Source organism: Scomber scombrus, chromosome 10 (genome assembly GCF_963691925.1).
Source record: "Scomber scombrus chromosome 10, fScoSco1.1, whole genome shotgun sequence".
Lineage (NCBI taxonomy): Eukaryota > Metazoa > Chordata > Actinopteri > Scombriformes > Scombridae > Scomber > Scomber scombrus.
In genome coordinates, this window is record NC_084979.1 from 5,265,373 (window position 1) to 5,278,947 (window position 13,575).

General features: G+C 38.1%; 1 protein-coding gene across 1 annotated transcript; it reads right to left on the minus strand.

The window, feature by feature from the left end:
- Positions 1-4,728: 4,728 nt before the first annotated feature.
- si:dkey-8e10.3 (serine/threonine-protein kinase SBK1) lies at positions 4,729-8,216 on the minus strand. Its single transcript, XM_062426592.1, has 3 exons — positions 8,024-8,216; positions 6,968-7,170; positions 4,729-5,352 (listed from the first exon to the last, which is right to left on the minus strand). Exons 1-3 carry the CDS (start codon positions 8,184-8,186, stop codon positions 4,729-4,731), a joined length of 990 nt encoding a protein of 329 aa, XP_062282576.1. The 5' UTR covers positions 8,187-8,216.
- Positions 8,217-13,575: the final 5,359 nt, after the last annotated feature.

Here is a 13,575-nt window from a genome sequence, read left to right on the forward strand (position 1 = left end):
GTCAGGAGTTAAGCAAGGGGCCACTGAGATCACAACGCCAGCGATACACCCAAAGGGACTAATTTGTAAGCGGCAGCTCTCGTATGATATGTAAACATCACACCCAAGCCTCGCTGTCCCGGACCTTGCTAAGGGATCACGATGCGGGATTAAATCCGCTGTGTGGCTGAAGCTGAAATAGATACAGTAGAGACAAAGTGATCTGTAAGCAACAGAAGGGACATTTTCATTCAGTGTCAGGAGCCACTTTTTCATAGCGTGGACCAGTGGGGTGTAGCAGTGGGGTCATATACAACATAATAGTACTCTAATGACTATTTTTAGAGTATCTCTGACATTATCGCTAGACACTGTTCAGCCATTACAATGAGTTGTCACTTGTTCTAATAATCCAACCAAAGCAATGTTGCATTAGTAATCCCAGGAGCCCCTCATGTCCCCTAAAAAACTAAATTTTATTCTGATTGGATAACGCTGCTCTCAGGTGGAAACCTTGTAACTGCTAGATTTAGTTTTGGACATACTAGGTTTCTGACCATAATTCTGATCATAATTATCAACATCAATAGAATGGGTTAAGCCTCATGTTGTACTTCAGAAGAGCCCAACAAAAATCCAACCATGATCCAAAGGTTGGAAAGTCCACCAAAGAACCTCTGTGCTTTAAGACACTTTTGAAAAATGTATAATTTTATGATAATTTTATGTTTTATGTACTTATTTATCAAATATTGAATGTACAAACAACTCTTTACTATTTTGGTGAGTGAGGTCGCCCGCAAGCCAAGGTAGACTCTCAATGGTGGCAAAAATGGTGTATCGCCAATTTAACTACTGAAATCTATCTACTGATATATGGAAGCGGCCTTCTGAGAGTAACTAATGGGTCAAGATATTTATCTGACCCCACTAAGAAGAAAATACAAACAGTGTGGATAGAATGTAAATACTTCTGTTTTTCTGTGTAATAAAGACTTAATGAATAGAGATTTTATTTATATTAGTTTGTTTTTTAAATCTTAGATTAAACATGATAAAAACAAATGGATAGAAAAATGTTAAATTAATTAAAAAATTCAAATGCTGTTTTTCTTTTGACTTCTTTGCCTTCAAATAGCGCACATTGGGCTGAAAACAAATGATATCAGTTACTTGTTTATAACCTACAGTGCTGAATTTATACTAAAGTGAATATATTAACAGAACAAGGTAGTGGTGAGTAAACTCTGGTTAATCATGTTCCTCTAGTCCTCTTTCCACCTGGCATTAAAGGAATATACCAGTGATTTTCAATGGTGAAGCAAGTATTCAGATCCTCCTACTTAAGTTAAATTACCAATACAGCACTAGTTAAAAGTACTTGTAAATTGTTTTAAAAATTTGGCTTCTCAAATAAATGCAGAATTAATGACACTGACATTACTTTGTGTTTAGAGCTAATTAGAAAATGTTAGCATGCCAACACTCTAAATTTAGATGGTTAACATGGTAAGCATTATGCTGATCTAAATATTGTAAGTGCAGCTTCATGGAGGGGCTAGCACTGCATTTATTTCAGTATTGTACAGTATGAATATCCATTTGCAGCTTATTCCCTTACATTTGCTTATAAAACTATTTATTCACAGCACATTAAATTATTCGAGTTATGTAGAAACGTTGATGTGTATTTCAATTTTATTTAAATGTCGAGTTAATCCTTTCATTTTTCAATATTTGAATATGTAAATCATTTCATAATTTATCCATTTGAGTTAATCCTTTCATAGTGAGGGTACAGCATTGCCTGTGCATGTTTCAAATGCACCTTTGAACATTCTGAAAGATCAAGGAACAGCTTGTCAACTGAAACGTTCTGATCGGTCCCCCCCTGCTAACACTATTTGCTGTGGCTCTCATTATCATAATTTTTTTTAAGCACAGGTCAGAACTAGAGAATATAAAAAGGATGAAAGTTTCTGTAGATGATTCATGCTTGATATTCTATCACAGACAGTGTGGTATTATTAACAGTACTCCTGTGTGTATGGAAGTTACCAAGTTAAAAACACTCCTGATCAGACAGACAGAAACCTGCACAATGTTAAAATCATACAGAGATAAGTATAACTTGATTACTTGATATCATGTGAATCACATATCACATATGGACAGATCAAAGCCCTCAGAGACACCTGTCAGTATCTGGCTTATAGGGCCCCAAAATGGCCAGAACGGCCCTGTCCAGAAGAACATGTGTATCTATCTATCACAGGGATGATTCACTAATGCAGTGTTTAAGTACTCAACTATCTGAAACACGATGGTTACGTAGATAATTCCATGACCACGGTGCCTTTCATAATAGCGCGCAATGATCTTTATTTAGCATGCAAAGGAAATCATGTGATGATAAGACTTAGATGTAGTTTCCTGGAAATTGTGCATATCTTTTTATTCAATCATTCACAGTTTGCACTGTTAGATTTAACAGGAAAGCACATGTTTTTGCTCATAAGCGAAAAGTGAAGTTCTTTTTCTCTGTGTGAAGTGCAAAATTATTAAAGTTCATAAGATTAATACACAGCTTGTAGTGCCTTGTTATACAGAATAGGCATGCAAAATATTATTTTAATCTTTTTAGAGACTGGGTCTGTGTCAATGCCAGCGATAGTTGGTGAGTCAAATGCCAACACAGGCTTTGCGGTCGGATTTTCCCTGCTTGTATTAGTGTTTATATGACAGGCCTGGATGTGCAATCGGGACCAAGGGTCAGCTGAAAGATGACCCTGGTAAGTGTAATGTCCTAAATATGCATCAGAGCATGAAGTGGGCAAGCAAGTTCAAGCCCCGAGCCAAGTCTGGTCTGTCCTGCCCAAATGCAGACACATTGTGTCCTGAGAGCATCTGTGGCGCCCTGTACCCGAACACAAGCAGGACATCCATCAGTGGTGAGCCAGCTGCAGCAGATCGAAGAGATTATTCAATGTAAAAGGGCTGATTATGGTCAATGAGGTGGGTGAGAGAGGCCATAAAGACAGAGAGACAGTGACACAGAGATCTGACTTATGTCATGGATAGCTTCAAAGAGGGTAAAGTGATATTTAGCCCAAGAGAGTGGATGAAAAGAACAAGACTAAGTGGAAAGATGGATGACTGTTTTTAATTCTTCTCTTCTCTCACAGCATGACAATATACTATTTTATTAGCAATGAAAAAGGATAAACATATAAATGATGTGGAGAATATGGTAATAAGTGTTAGAACTGCTTACAGAAACGAGTCAACCGTTGCCTGTGCACACTGTGCACCACTGAATTTTAATATACAGTTTAATTCAATCCTTTCAAGAAAGAAATTGATATTAAATGAATGAAAACTAAAACAAAAACAACAGAAATTAATATATAACAAGTTGTACCAGACAGTGTAACTTGTTAAGCAGTCCTGTGGAGGAAATATTGATCCACCCTTTGCTCTAGCTTATTCGCACTGCATCCTGAATTAATATCAGTATAAACTATGAGAGGCAACTGGGGTAAAAATCAAGTTTATATTTTAGCTGACCTGCAAGTCAACTACATGCAAAATCCACAGAGAACATTAAATTATACATTTGATATATTCATGTTAAAATATCTAAATAAACAATCAATAGCTTATATTAGTTTGTACAGCTTCAGAGTGGAGGTTTTAAAGCTTGTCGTGATAGCTTGATGCAGTGACGCCACCTAGGACAGAGGGTTCAAACTGCAGTTCTGTTGCATTTAAGATGATGTTAGGCAATCGACAACAGTACGCTGCCTGGTGCTCACATATTACAGTGAATCAAGAAACACAAGCAGAGCGGTGACAGCATCGCTTGATTGTTCATAGTTATTCTCACCATAAAAATGTCATCACACAGTGCTTTAAAAATCACACAATAGAATATGCAGCAGTAATGAGTTCATGTGCTGCATCAAACCATGTGTGCGTGTTCTTTTTTAATGTACGCACAACAGCGCACAAGCTGAAACTGAAATCTAGACATTATACAGGAGAAAAGCCATAAAACACAAAGCCAATTTGACAAAAAAAATTATACCAAGGCATAAATAAATCGCTCAGATGCTTCTCTTTACATATACGTTTAGTAATGTTTAAAGAAGCATTGTCGATTTTGTACGTTAACATCAGTTAAAATGTCATCTGTGGCTTTAAAAGGAGCCCTGAATTCTTAGAAAGCCTTTTTTCTTGGATTGGGCTTGAAACATAAAATATTTAACAGAGTATAGCTACAAAATCTCAGGCTTCCGAAGGCAGGAAGGGTCTAAAAAGTGACATAGTTGAGTTATTGCAATTGTAGAATCTAGTGTTTTTGGCATTTGACCCACATTAGGGACTAAAGACCAGGATACCAGGATTTTTTAATCTGTCTCTAAATCTGTTGCTAAATAAACCCTTGAATTGCTTATTTCTTCTGTCATTTTACATCTAATGATTTTAAAAACTAAGAATCTTTCATTGCCTCAGTTATGTCAAATGGTCTTTTAAATGTACAGTAGGATACAAGCTTGAAAATAATGTCCCGCCCCTTTACATAATGTAAACACCATACATTTCATCAGTGAAATTGCACCTTTGATTGACCAATTATATTGTACATTCAATTTTACATGTTGTCAAAACACAAGACAGTTACAGACTATACAAAAATGAAGTCCGTTACTAAGTATCAGGCTGACCTCCATCTCTTCATGCCCAGGATTATTCCTTGGATGTACTGACTTCTTTTTCTGCTGTCTGCTCTTGCCCGCTCTCTTTCTTAAGCCAGTCCTTCTCCACATAAGCTCTCACCTCTCCAACTGTACACCTTATTCTTGGATCCGGAGCCAGGAGCTTACTAAACAACTCCATGGCTTCTGGAGTGAACCTTTTCCACAAAGGAGGAATCTCTTCCTCAGTGGTAGGCCTCTCTTCCATTGTGCACCAGTCAGCAAACTCTTGGTAAAAGTCATCTGAGTCCATGCAACGCTCCCAGGGGAAGTAACCCGTAAGGATGCAGAAGATAACGACCCCAAAGGCCCAGGTGTCAAGACTTGGCTCCACGCTAAGTGGAGGAGCTGTGACTTCTTTCTGGTCTTCCGTCAAGGCCATGCCGCAAAGCTCCGGGGCCATGTAGGGCAGGGTTCCTGTGATGAAGCGTATCAGAGTGCCTCTCTTCTGGGCCAGGCCAAAGTCTGCCAGCTTCACTTGGCTGCAATGACTATCCAGCAGGAGGATGTTCTCAGGCTTGACATCACGGTGGACCAGGCCGTGGCTGTGGATGAACTCCAAAGCGCTGGCAATCTGGAGGACGCAACGTTTTACAGACGTCTCCGGGATACCCACCTGGAACAATTGGACAAAAGTGTGTTTTCCAAAGAGTGAAGACATATAGCATGGCGGTGAGGAGATACAACACTCATCACAAAGCACCACGTTAAGAAAGGAAGACTGAATCTAAACTTGTCGGCTGGCTTTTAATTTTTTTCCTTCATACTTACACATTTATGTGTTTAGATATTTCCACAGTGCTCCCTGGTGGCCCTTTGGTTGAGATGCATGCCACATAACTACAATGTATGTGGTTAGGCTATGACCACAGACCTTTATTGCATGTCATATTTTTCACTCTACCCCTGTTTCTTGTATTTTGCTCTTTTTACTAATTCAATCAGTGAAGTTTGCACTACACAGAGACTCGCTATGTCTGACATCTCGCCAGAAGTCCTCAGAAAATCCCCAACCGATGAACTTGGGGTTTAGACAGCCCTAAACAATAGGGGACTTTCTTGAAACACTTTCTTAAGTATGCAAGGCTGTAAGTCCACCAAAAACCTTCCCACTATGCCAGGTACGACATGGTGATATTGAATTACCCTATATATTTTTGTCGTTGCACAATTGCATCTCCTAGAGGGATAGACTGAAAATAGACTCTGCACAATGATCCGCACTCTTAGTTTGTGTTTGTTGACAAGGTTCTACCTCTTTTACCAACATGTAAAGCCAGTCAGGCCAATGGGGCAGTGCGCAGATCCTACTCTTTATTCGGTTAGGTACATCTCTGGAGATATCAGGCAGATGTCAAAACACAAACAGCTGGAGCAGATCATTTTGTGTTAAGATGTCTCTGCTCTGTACTGGAACAGATTATTAATGTAGGGGCATGTGTCCTACTTGTTGGCACACATGGTACTGACAGTCCACAGCTGTGAGGCATAATGTTTAATTTGTAATTATGCTTATAAGTGATAGCACTGCAGGTGTTGCAGGTATTTTTTTTTTATTTTTGCTCAACTGTATCGTGTATGAAATCATAAAATATGATGTTTCAATCATGTTTTACTTTTTCTGTGGTTTGCAGAAGAAGAGACAATTAAAAAATGAATCGTCCTCCTCAAGCTAGAGGTCCCTGCCTAGCCCTAATGCTTGATGTGCCCAATATGATGGGATGGCAATGTCTATTGGTCTGTTAGTCAGTCCATCACTTTGGTCCTGACTAAAATATCCTGACAACTGTTGTTGGATTGTGACAGAATTCTGTACAGACATTCGTGGCAGTTAAAGGATGTTTGCTAATGGCATTGGGAATCCCCTGAATTTTCATATTGTGCAACCAGCTGGTCAACATTGTTATTTGTCCAATACTTTGGTTTATGGCCAAATATCTGCACTGCTGATAACATTCCCGTCAGCCACAGCTGTACTTTGTGGTACAACAGCTAAACATCTGTGGCTTCAGAATGCCAGCTAAACCCAACAGTGGTTTATTCAACATTTTTGTTTGTGTATTGTGTGAAAAATAAAATTGGCCAACAGCACAATAAAAAAATGTTGGCATTTATTATTCATACTGTTTTTCCGATGTTAACACACCACATACTCAAAATGTACTTTGAATTAGTGTGGAGTACAGGCATAGAACACAGCCTTAATCTTGTTTCGTCAATGTTGGACTCACCTTTGGCTGGATGACAGCAAATAGGTCTCTTCCAATGACAAGCTCCTGGGCAAAGCAGTAGTGTTCATTAGATTGGAAGGCAATTCCAAAGAGGCCCACAATGCAGGGGTGGCAGGATAGGTGTAAGGAGATGCAGTACTCTCTCAAAAAGCCCTGCAGCTTAGTCGATGCTTTGGGCATCACTTTCAAGGCCATGGGAGTCCCTGCAGATCATTGGCTATTATTACTGTTCATGCATATTTTCTTTGTCTCAATAAATAAATAAGTGAACAAGTACAAAGCACATTTCGGTGTAATTTATATATGAGGTTATTGCTGTATACAACCTCCAGAAGCTTTCCCAGGTCACTCCCCCACCATCCCAATGATTTTCAAATTTAAAGCCTCCGGGCCTCTAGCCTTCCACTCTCATGTCAGCTCGTGCTCTGCATTCTGATCTCTCCCTTGTCTACACTGATCATTGCTTCGCTTTGGCACAGCTCTTTTTATTTCTGGGTCCATCTGGGATTAAGGTTCCCATCCTGTCAGACGAGTACAGTCACCCATCTTGTTTTTGTTTACTTGTACTTCTCCAGTGACCCTGTTCACTATGTTTGCTTTGCTCTAAAATACATCCTTCTTTCTCCTGAGCTCTTCATTTATTACCAGTGACCATGTGTATGTTTGCTCAAATTTAGGATTACAGCATTCTCAAACTAAATTAGGGGCAATTGTAATGACATTACAGTGTAAGAATAATATAACCCAGATATCTTGCTGCATATTTATTGAAACATTAAAATGTCAGGATAACTTCAATTAAACAAAGAGCTGAAGTGTTACAAAATGTGGACTTGGTCTATTTTTCTATCAATCAATTTGTTCTAATTTTTACCCAGACACTCTGCTGTTGCAAATGCTGGAGTCATAAAACACATAACTTACTTTTTATCAGGGGGAAAAGTGCCTCAGATCATTAAATATTTCATAAGAACGGTTATATTACTGTAATTGGGGAATTGATACAAAACATTTGCTCTCTACTGTAAGAGATTACAAATCAAAACAAAGTCATACCCCTGAAGCGATGCGTGACCAGCAGCACTTTGCCGTATTTCCCTCGGCCGATCTCCTTGATGATGTTGAAGTGTTCCTTGATCTCCAGGTTACCAAGACTCTGAGCCGTGAGCTCAATCAGCTCGTCGATCAGGCTGCCGTCAGCGAGGCCCAACTCAATCATCTGTTGCCATACACGTCAGGACAAAATAAAACCGTTTATTCACAGATAGTTGTTAGAATGCCGTATGATGTTTCCCCCTATATCATAATATATTATACCATAAAAGACAGAGCATTCCTAGATCAAATATGTTTTAGAGCTACTTTTCAAATTCAAAGATTGAAAGAAAATGGACAGTGAATCAAAACTAATTTAAGAACCAATATTATATGTATTTGTTTTCAATGCATCCAATTATACAAAAATTTACAGCATATTAGAATTCTGTCTCTGCAAGATTGGAGTGTTGCATTTCACTTAAAGTTCTACTAAATCAAATATGCAAGTATAAAAAGCAACATATATAATTGTTTTTTTTTTTGTTTTTTTTTGTTCTTTTAATTCCGAAACCATCCCACATTCTGCGTTAGCCTCAGTAAATATGGTATTATTATACCTTGGACATATGCCTCTTTTGGATAATAAGGATTAATTTAGGCCCAGTCTGGTTGACCTTTATATGTAATTTCTCAATTATGAATTCTATGCATAAGTAGTAGATGTATTTTTATCATTTATTTTTTCTCATTTAAAAAAAACAAAGATTTAGTTTCGAGCTACTGGACTCAAACAGACACCACGATTAATATCTTCATGCTGTACAATAGGATTTTTTTTTTGTTGGTGCAAATTGCACTTTACTTGTTTTCCTGTTGAATTTTCTCAAGAAAGACCACATTTCTAAAGGAGGATAAATTAAATACTCTATTCCATTTAAGCTAATGATGCCACATAAATGTATTTCATTCTTTCCGTGCCTCACGTCATCAGATACTTCCAACTACTTTGTTATAATAATAACAATCAAGTCTAATGTGCATAGAAAAAAAAAGATGAATGAACTTGATATCAAAGTATTTTTAGTACAAGCTTATATAATCAATTGTATGTTATTAATAGCATTGTGGTAGTAATATAAAATAGTAGCAGTAATGGATGTATTTTAATATTATATTATATTATTATATTATAGTCTTACCTTTACTAGTCTGTTCCCAATACAGTTACTGGAGTCTGAAATCAGGTAAACCTAACATGCACTCACACCACCATGCTTACAGCTGACAAAACATAACTAATCAATATGTTGAAGTAGTGCTGAGTGAATGTTTCTCCAGTTCGTCCTCCACCTTAACTGCTGCTGCTGCTGCTGCTGCTGCTGCATGGATTAGCCTTCAGAGTGGAGCTGAGAGCTTTTCACTGGCCGGCACACACAACTCAGCTCTCAACTGCTGCGATGAGGACTGAGCCCACTTTGACAGATGATTACAAGCTGCCTCTGCAAAGGGCACGCACACACACACACACACACACACACACACACACACACACACACACACACACACACACACACACACACACACACACACACAGACACACACACACACACACACACACACACACACACACACACAGATAACAGCTGTCACTCATTCACACATTTCTTTATAGGGCAACTTAGTTGTACTGCACTTGACAGGTTCATTGGTCTGTTACGACTAATATGCAAACACACATAAATATAATTATATTATGTTAAAGTATATTAAAAAAGCGATCAATGATTTTAAAGCGAAACTTGACTTTGTGTGATGTTTAAGGTGCATAATAATTTACACTAGACATATGATGAGTTTTCTTTTCTTTTTTTACAGATTAAACAGTATATGAAACACTTAAAATAAGCTCCACCTTGACCAACTACAACAGTAAAATGCTGCGTACTCACACATTAATGTATAGGTTAATAATGATCTAATAATCAATCAATTCTTTAAGTTCATTTATCTGATAACATTTTGACTTCTTTACTTTACTTTTACTTCTTAAGTAACATCCCCTCACAAATTAATACATAACTAATAATTATCTTATAATATAGATTCTTTAAGTTCATTTATTTGATAACACTTACATGGCTGCAGCTGACCAAATGACAACGTAGGAGGCGCAGGTAACATCATCCACCTGTACAATCGGATTGCTTTTTGTAGGGATTACTTACACATATGGGTTAGATTGCACATTGCACACATTTCATTCAGACATTCACACACAAATTGCAAGACCACTGCTACACTGTGTTTAACTGCCATTATTAGGGAAACCTTCCCTTGCTTACTGTATGCAGAAGACTCAGTTTGCTTTGAGTGATCAGTATTTCTGTTTGTTCCTGTACACAGTTAACAGTAGTGTCATCCCACCCTCCAGCTCATTAAACTTTATGTGTCACAGATACTGAGGTGGAGTAACTAGGCGGAGATGAAACCTTCTAAGTCCACCCACACGATGAGGGAGATGGATGCCATGATCAGAAGACAAATGAGGTAAACTTGTGTAGTTCAGCTCAGAATTCAAACAGTCAGAGGCTTTATCAGTATGGTACTTGTTCACTTGAGTTTTCATACAGTCGATCTCAGCTGCAAGCAAAATCTAGCAAGACTAAAAGCCTACAGCCATCATAGATATGTTAACATGCTTACAATGACAATGTTAATGTTCATCTGGTGTTTGTTTAGTGTGTTGACATGCTAACATTTGCTAATTAAAGTAGCTCTAAATATGGTGTACAGGTGAGGCCAATTGAGTCTGCAAATAAACCACATATTGGACAATTTACATATTTGGCACCAGATGAAAAGTGACCATTCATCCTGAAGGGACAATGAATGCATAAACCAAATTCCATGGAAAACCATCCAATAATTACCAAGCCTTTTCTATGAAAGATAAAAATGTCAACCTCATGGTGGCATTAGAGGAAAAGTCAGGAGATCATCAAAGACATAAATCAGTGACACCAAATATAGCCTAGTTGTTGTTATAAATATGTTTATGATTGAAAAGTTAATGTTTAAAAGACTAATAGTACACAAGATAGGGTTAGCCTACAAAATTAGAGGTCTGGTGGTCTGCGTGAAAAGGTTGGTCTGGAATGGAATTATATTTCCAGCCTGAATTATTGTCCCAGTCCGCCACTGTTAGAATCCATCCTCTATCCTCCATGAAGTACAGACACTCATAACAATCCATCCAACAGTTGTTGAAATATTTCAGCCTGGAACAAAGTGGTGAACCTACCGACTTATTGACTTTGCCAAAGACATGATGCTAGCAAGGCTTGAAAGAAGAAAAAAATGAGAAGATGTCTTTAAAGTTCTTTCTTATAGCAAGACTCAGTTCAAAGATTGCTCTTTTTACCTAAAGTTGCAGTGAGTAGAATTTAGAGGTATATAGCAGAATGGACTTGGCAGAAATGGAACATAATATGTTTTAATTAGTGCATAATCATTGAAAATAAGAATTCATATTATTACCTTTGATTGAGACCTTTATATCTACATAGGAAGTGGGTCCTCTTCCATGAAGCCCACCATGTTTCTACAGTAGCCCAGAACAGACAAACCAAACCCTGACTCTAGAGAGGACCTTGCATGTATTTTTGTGAATGTCAAGGCCACTGTAGATTCTCCTACATGCTTGAAGTGGGACAGGAGAGGTTTTCAGTTGGTTGCAATCTCCAACCTTACCACTAGATGTCACTCAATCCTACACACTGGTCCTTTAACATCTAAATTGTTATTACAACATGATATGACATATATGCTATTATAGATATGCACTTTCACTTTTAAATGAACATCCAGCGCACGTTGGTTAAAACTTTCCACACAATAGTTGGAGGTTGAAACAGATCCAACTGCAACCAAGTGGGAGTCTTACCTTCATGGTCCTGAAAGCCATGAATGCACTCAAGCTGTGGCACTCGTACAGACAAATCCCCTGATGCGCTGCTTAAAACTCGGAGAAGGCCTAATGGGCTGTTGTAATCCGCACCTGTGTGTGTTTGCACATGTGTGTTTGTTGGCCTGTGTTTCATTTACTGTGAACTCACTCAATACTTTGACCTCTGGAAGTTATTCTGGGGGCAGCGGCGTCCACGCGCCCTGGAATAACGATACAAAGAAACAGATACTTTGGTGTTTCGGCCTCGCTGGCTCCCGCAGGGCTCTGGTGGGTTAATGAGGTGTCAGTCAGGGCAGTTCAGGGGCTGCTGAGTGTCCCAAAAGCTAATGTTCCAAGCTCATTTTTCACTCATGGAAAAAAGTGTATTTATAGATAACATCTTAAAAAACAAGTGTGGATCAAAGTACCTTTTAGAGAGATTTAAAAAATACATTTTAAACAATTAAAATAAATAGGAAATTAACTTTAGGAGGCTGAATAATACGATCTTACAGTTATAAAATGGTTGTAAAAATGTGAGTATTTGGTTAGGATTTAACAGTGGTGATAGAGACTGACCTCACAGTGTGGCAGGTGAATGGCTCCACAGTCTGGGTGAAGCGATGGAAAATGGAAATTGGATTTGTCAGCTGTCAGCAGAGCTTCAAAAACACTTAAAAGAATCTTAAACATTTGAACCCGAGGGTGTTTTTAATTTCTTCCTTTTATAGGCTTTTGGCATGGTCATCAAACTGTATTTTTGGTTACTGGACTGTTCAGAAATGCTGTAGTTTTGGATGTGAGTAGTGCTATGTGAAATAAAATTGAAATGTTGTCATGTATTGTCTTAATGTCCAGAGGTTTTGATTATAACACAGATATCCACATATGAATGGTTTTAGGAGATTCCAGGGATATGAGGACCATGTTCTTGAGCATTACTAATGTTAAAAAATATTTATTGATTGTGCCAAATTAACCGCTATTTTATCACTCAGATTGTAATCTAGTTATGTAATCTGTTTTCTTGTTGTGATGTCACGTTTTTGAGTCTCAAAAAAAAATTTTTTTTAATTCAAAGTACATTTTACTGATGCCTATCCTTAACAAATGGAGTTTTTGTATGATATATGTGCATTCGGTTTGACTCATTTTTTGAATTAAGTGGTATGATGGGCTCAAAGGGGTTATAAGAAACTAAAGTTTATTTGCTTCAACTGATTTTTAAGAGGATGACAAAGACAAAGTTAAGATGTAACTATAAATACTGCATCTATTTCTTTCTACCACATGGCTTCTAAAAGCATCCATCCTGTTATGGTCTGTCCACTAACATCCCTGCAACCCTCCAGAGTGCTCAGTCAGGCAGCCATCACTGATTAAAGTTATGTTCTGCAGTTTGTGATCATCATGTTACACTGTCACCATAGACATGGGGTCATGTAATATTTGGATTCTTTTACGTCCCAGGATGGTGTAGAGTAGTCTTTGAGGCGCCAGAAAGGGGTCCATAGTCCGACTTCCCCGTCCCATTGCCATACTGCCGCCGTCCTCATTGTCTCACAGGAGTGGAATTACAGATCCTGCACGGACCGATGAAAAAACAGCTCTGTGCACGCCGAGT

What these genes read in the sequence shown, in the direction of transcription:
- si:dkey-8e10.3 (XM_062426592.1), bottom strand. Translation starts at nt 8,186, where the DNA reads ATGATTGAGTTGGGCCTCGCTGACGGCAGCCTGATCGACGAGCTGATT. An exon ending in GGTCACGCATCGCTTCAGGG is followed by an intron (nt 7,171 to 8,023) that starts GTATGACTTTGT and finishes AATGATCTGCAG; the next exon opens with GGACTCCCATGGCCTTGAAA. An exon ending in TTGCTGTCATCCAGCCAAAG is followed by an intron (nt 5,353 to 6,967) that starts GTGAGTCCAACA and finishes CAATTGTTCCAG; the next exon opens with GTGGGTATCCCGGAGACGTC.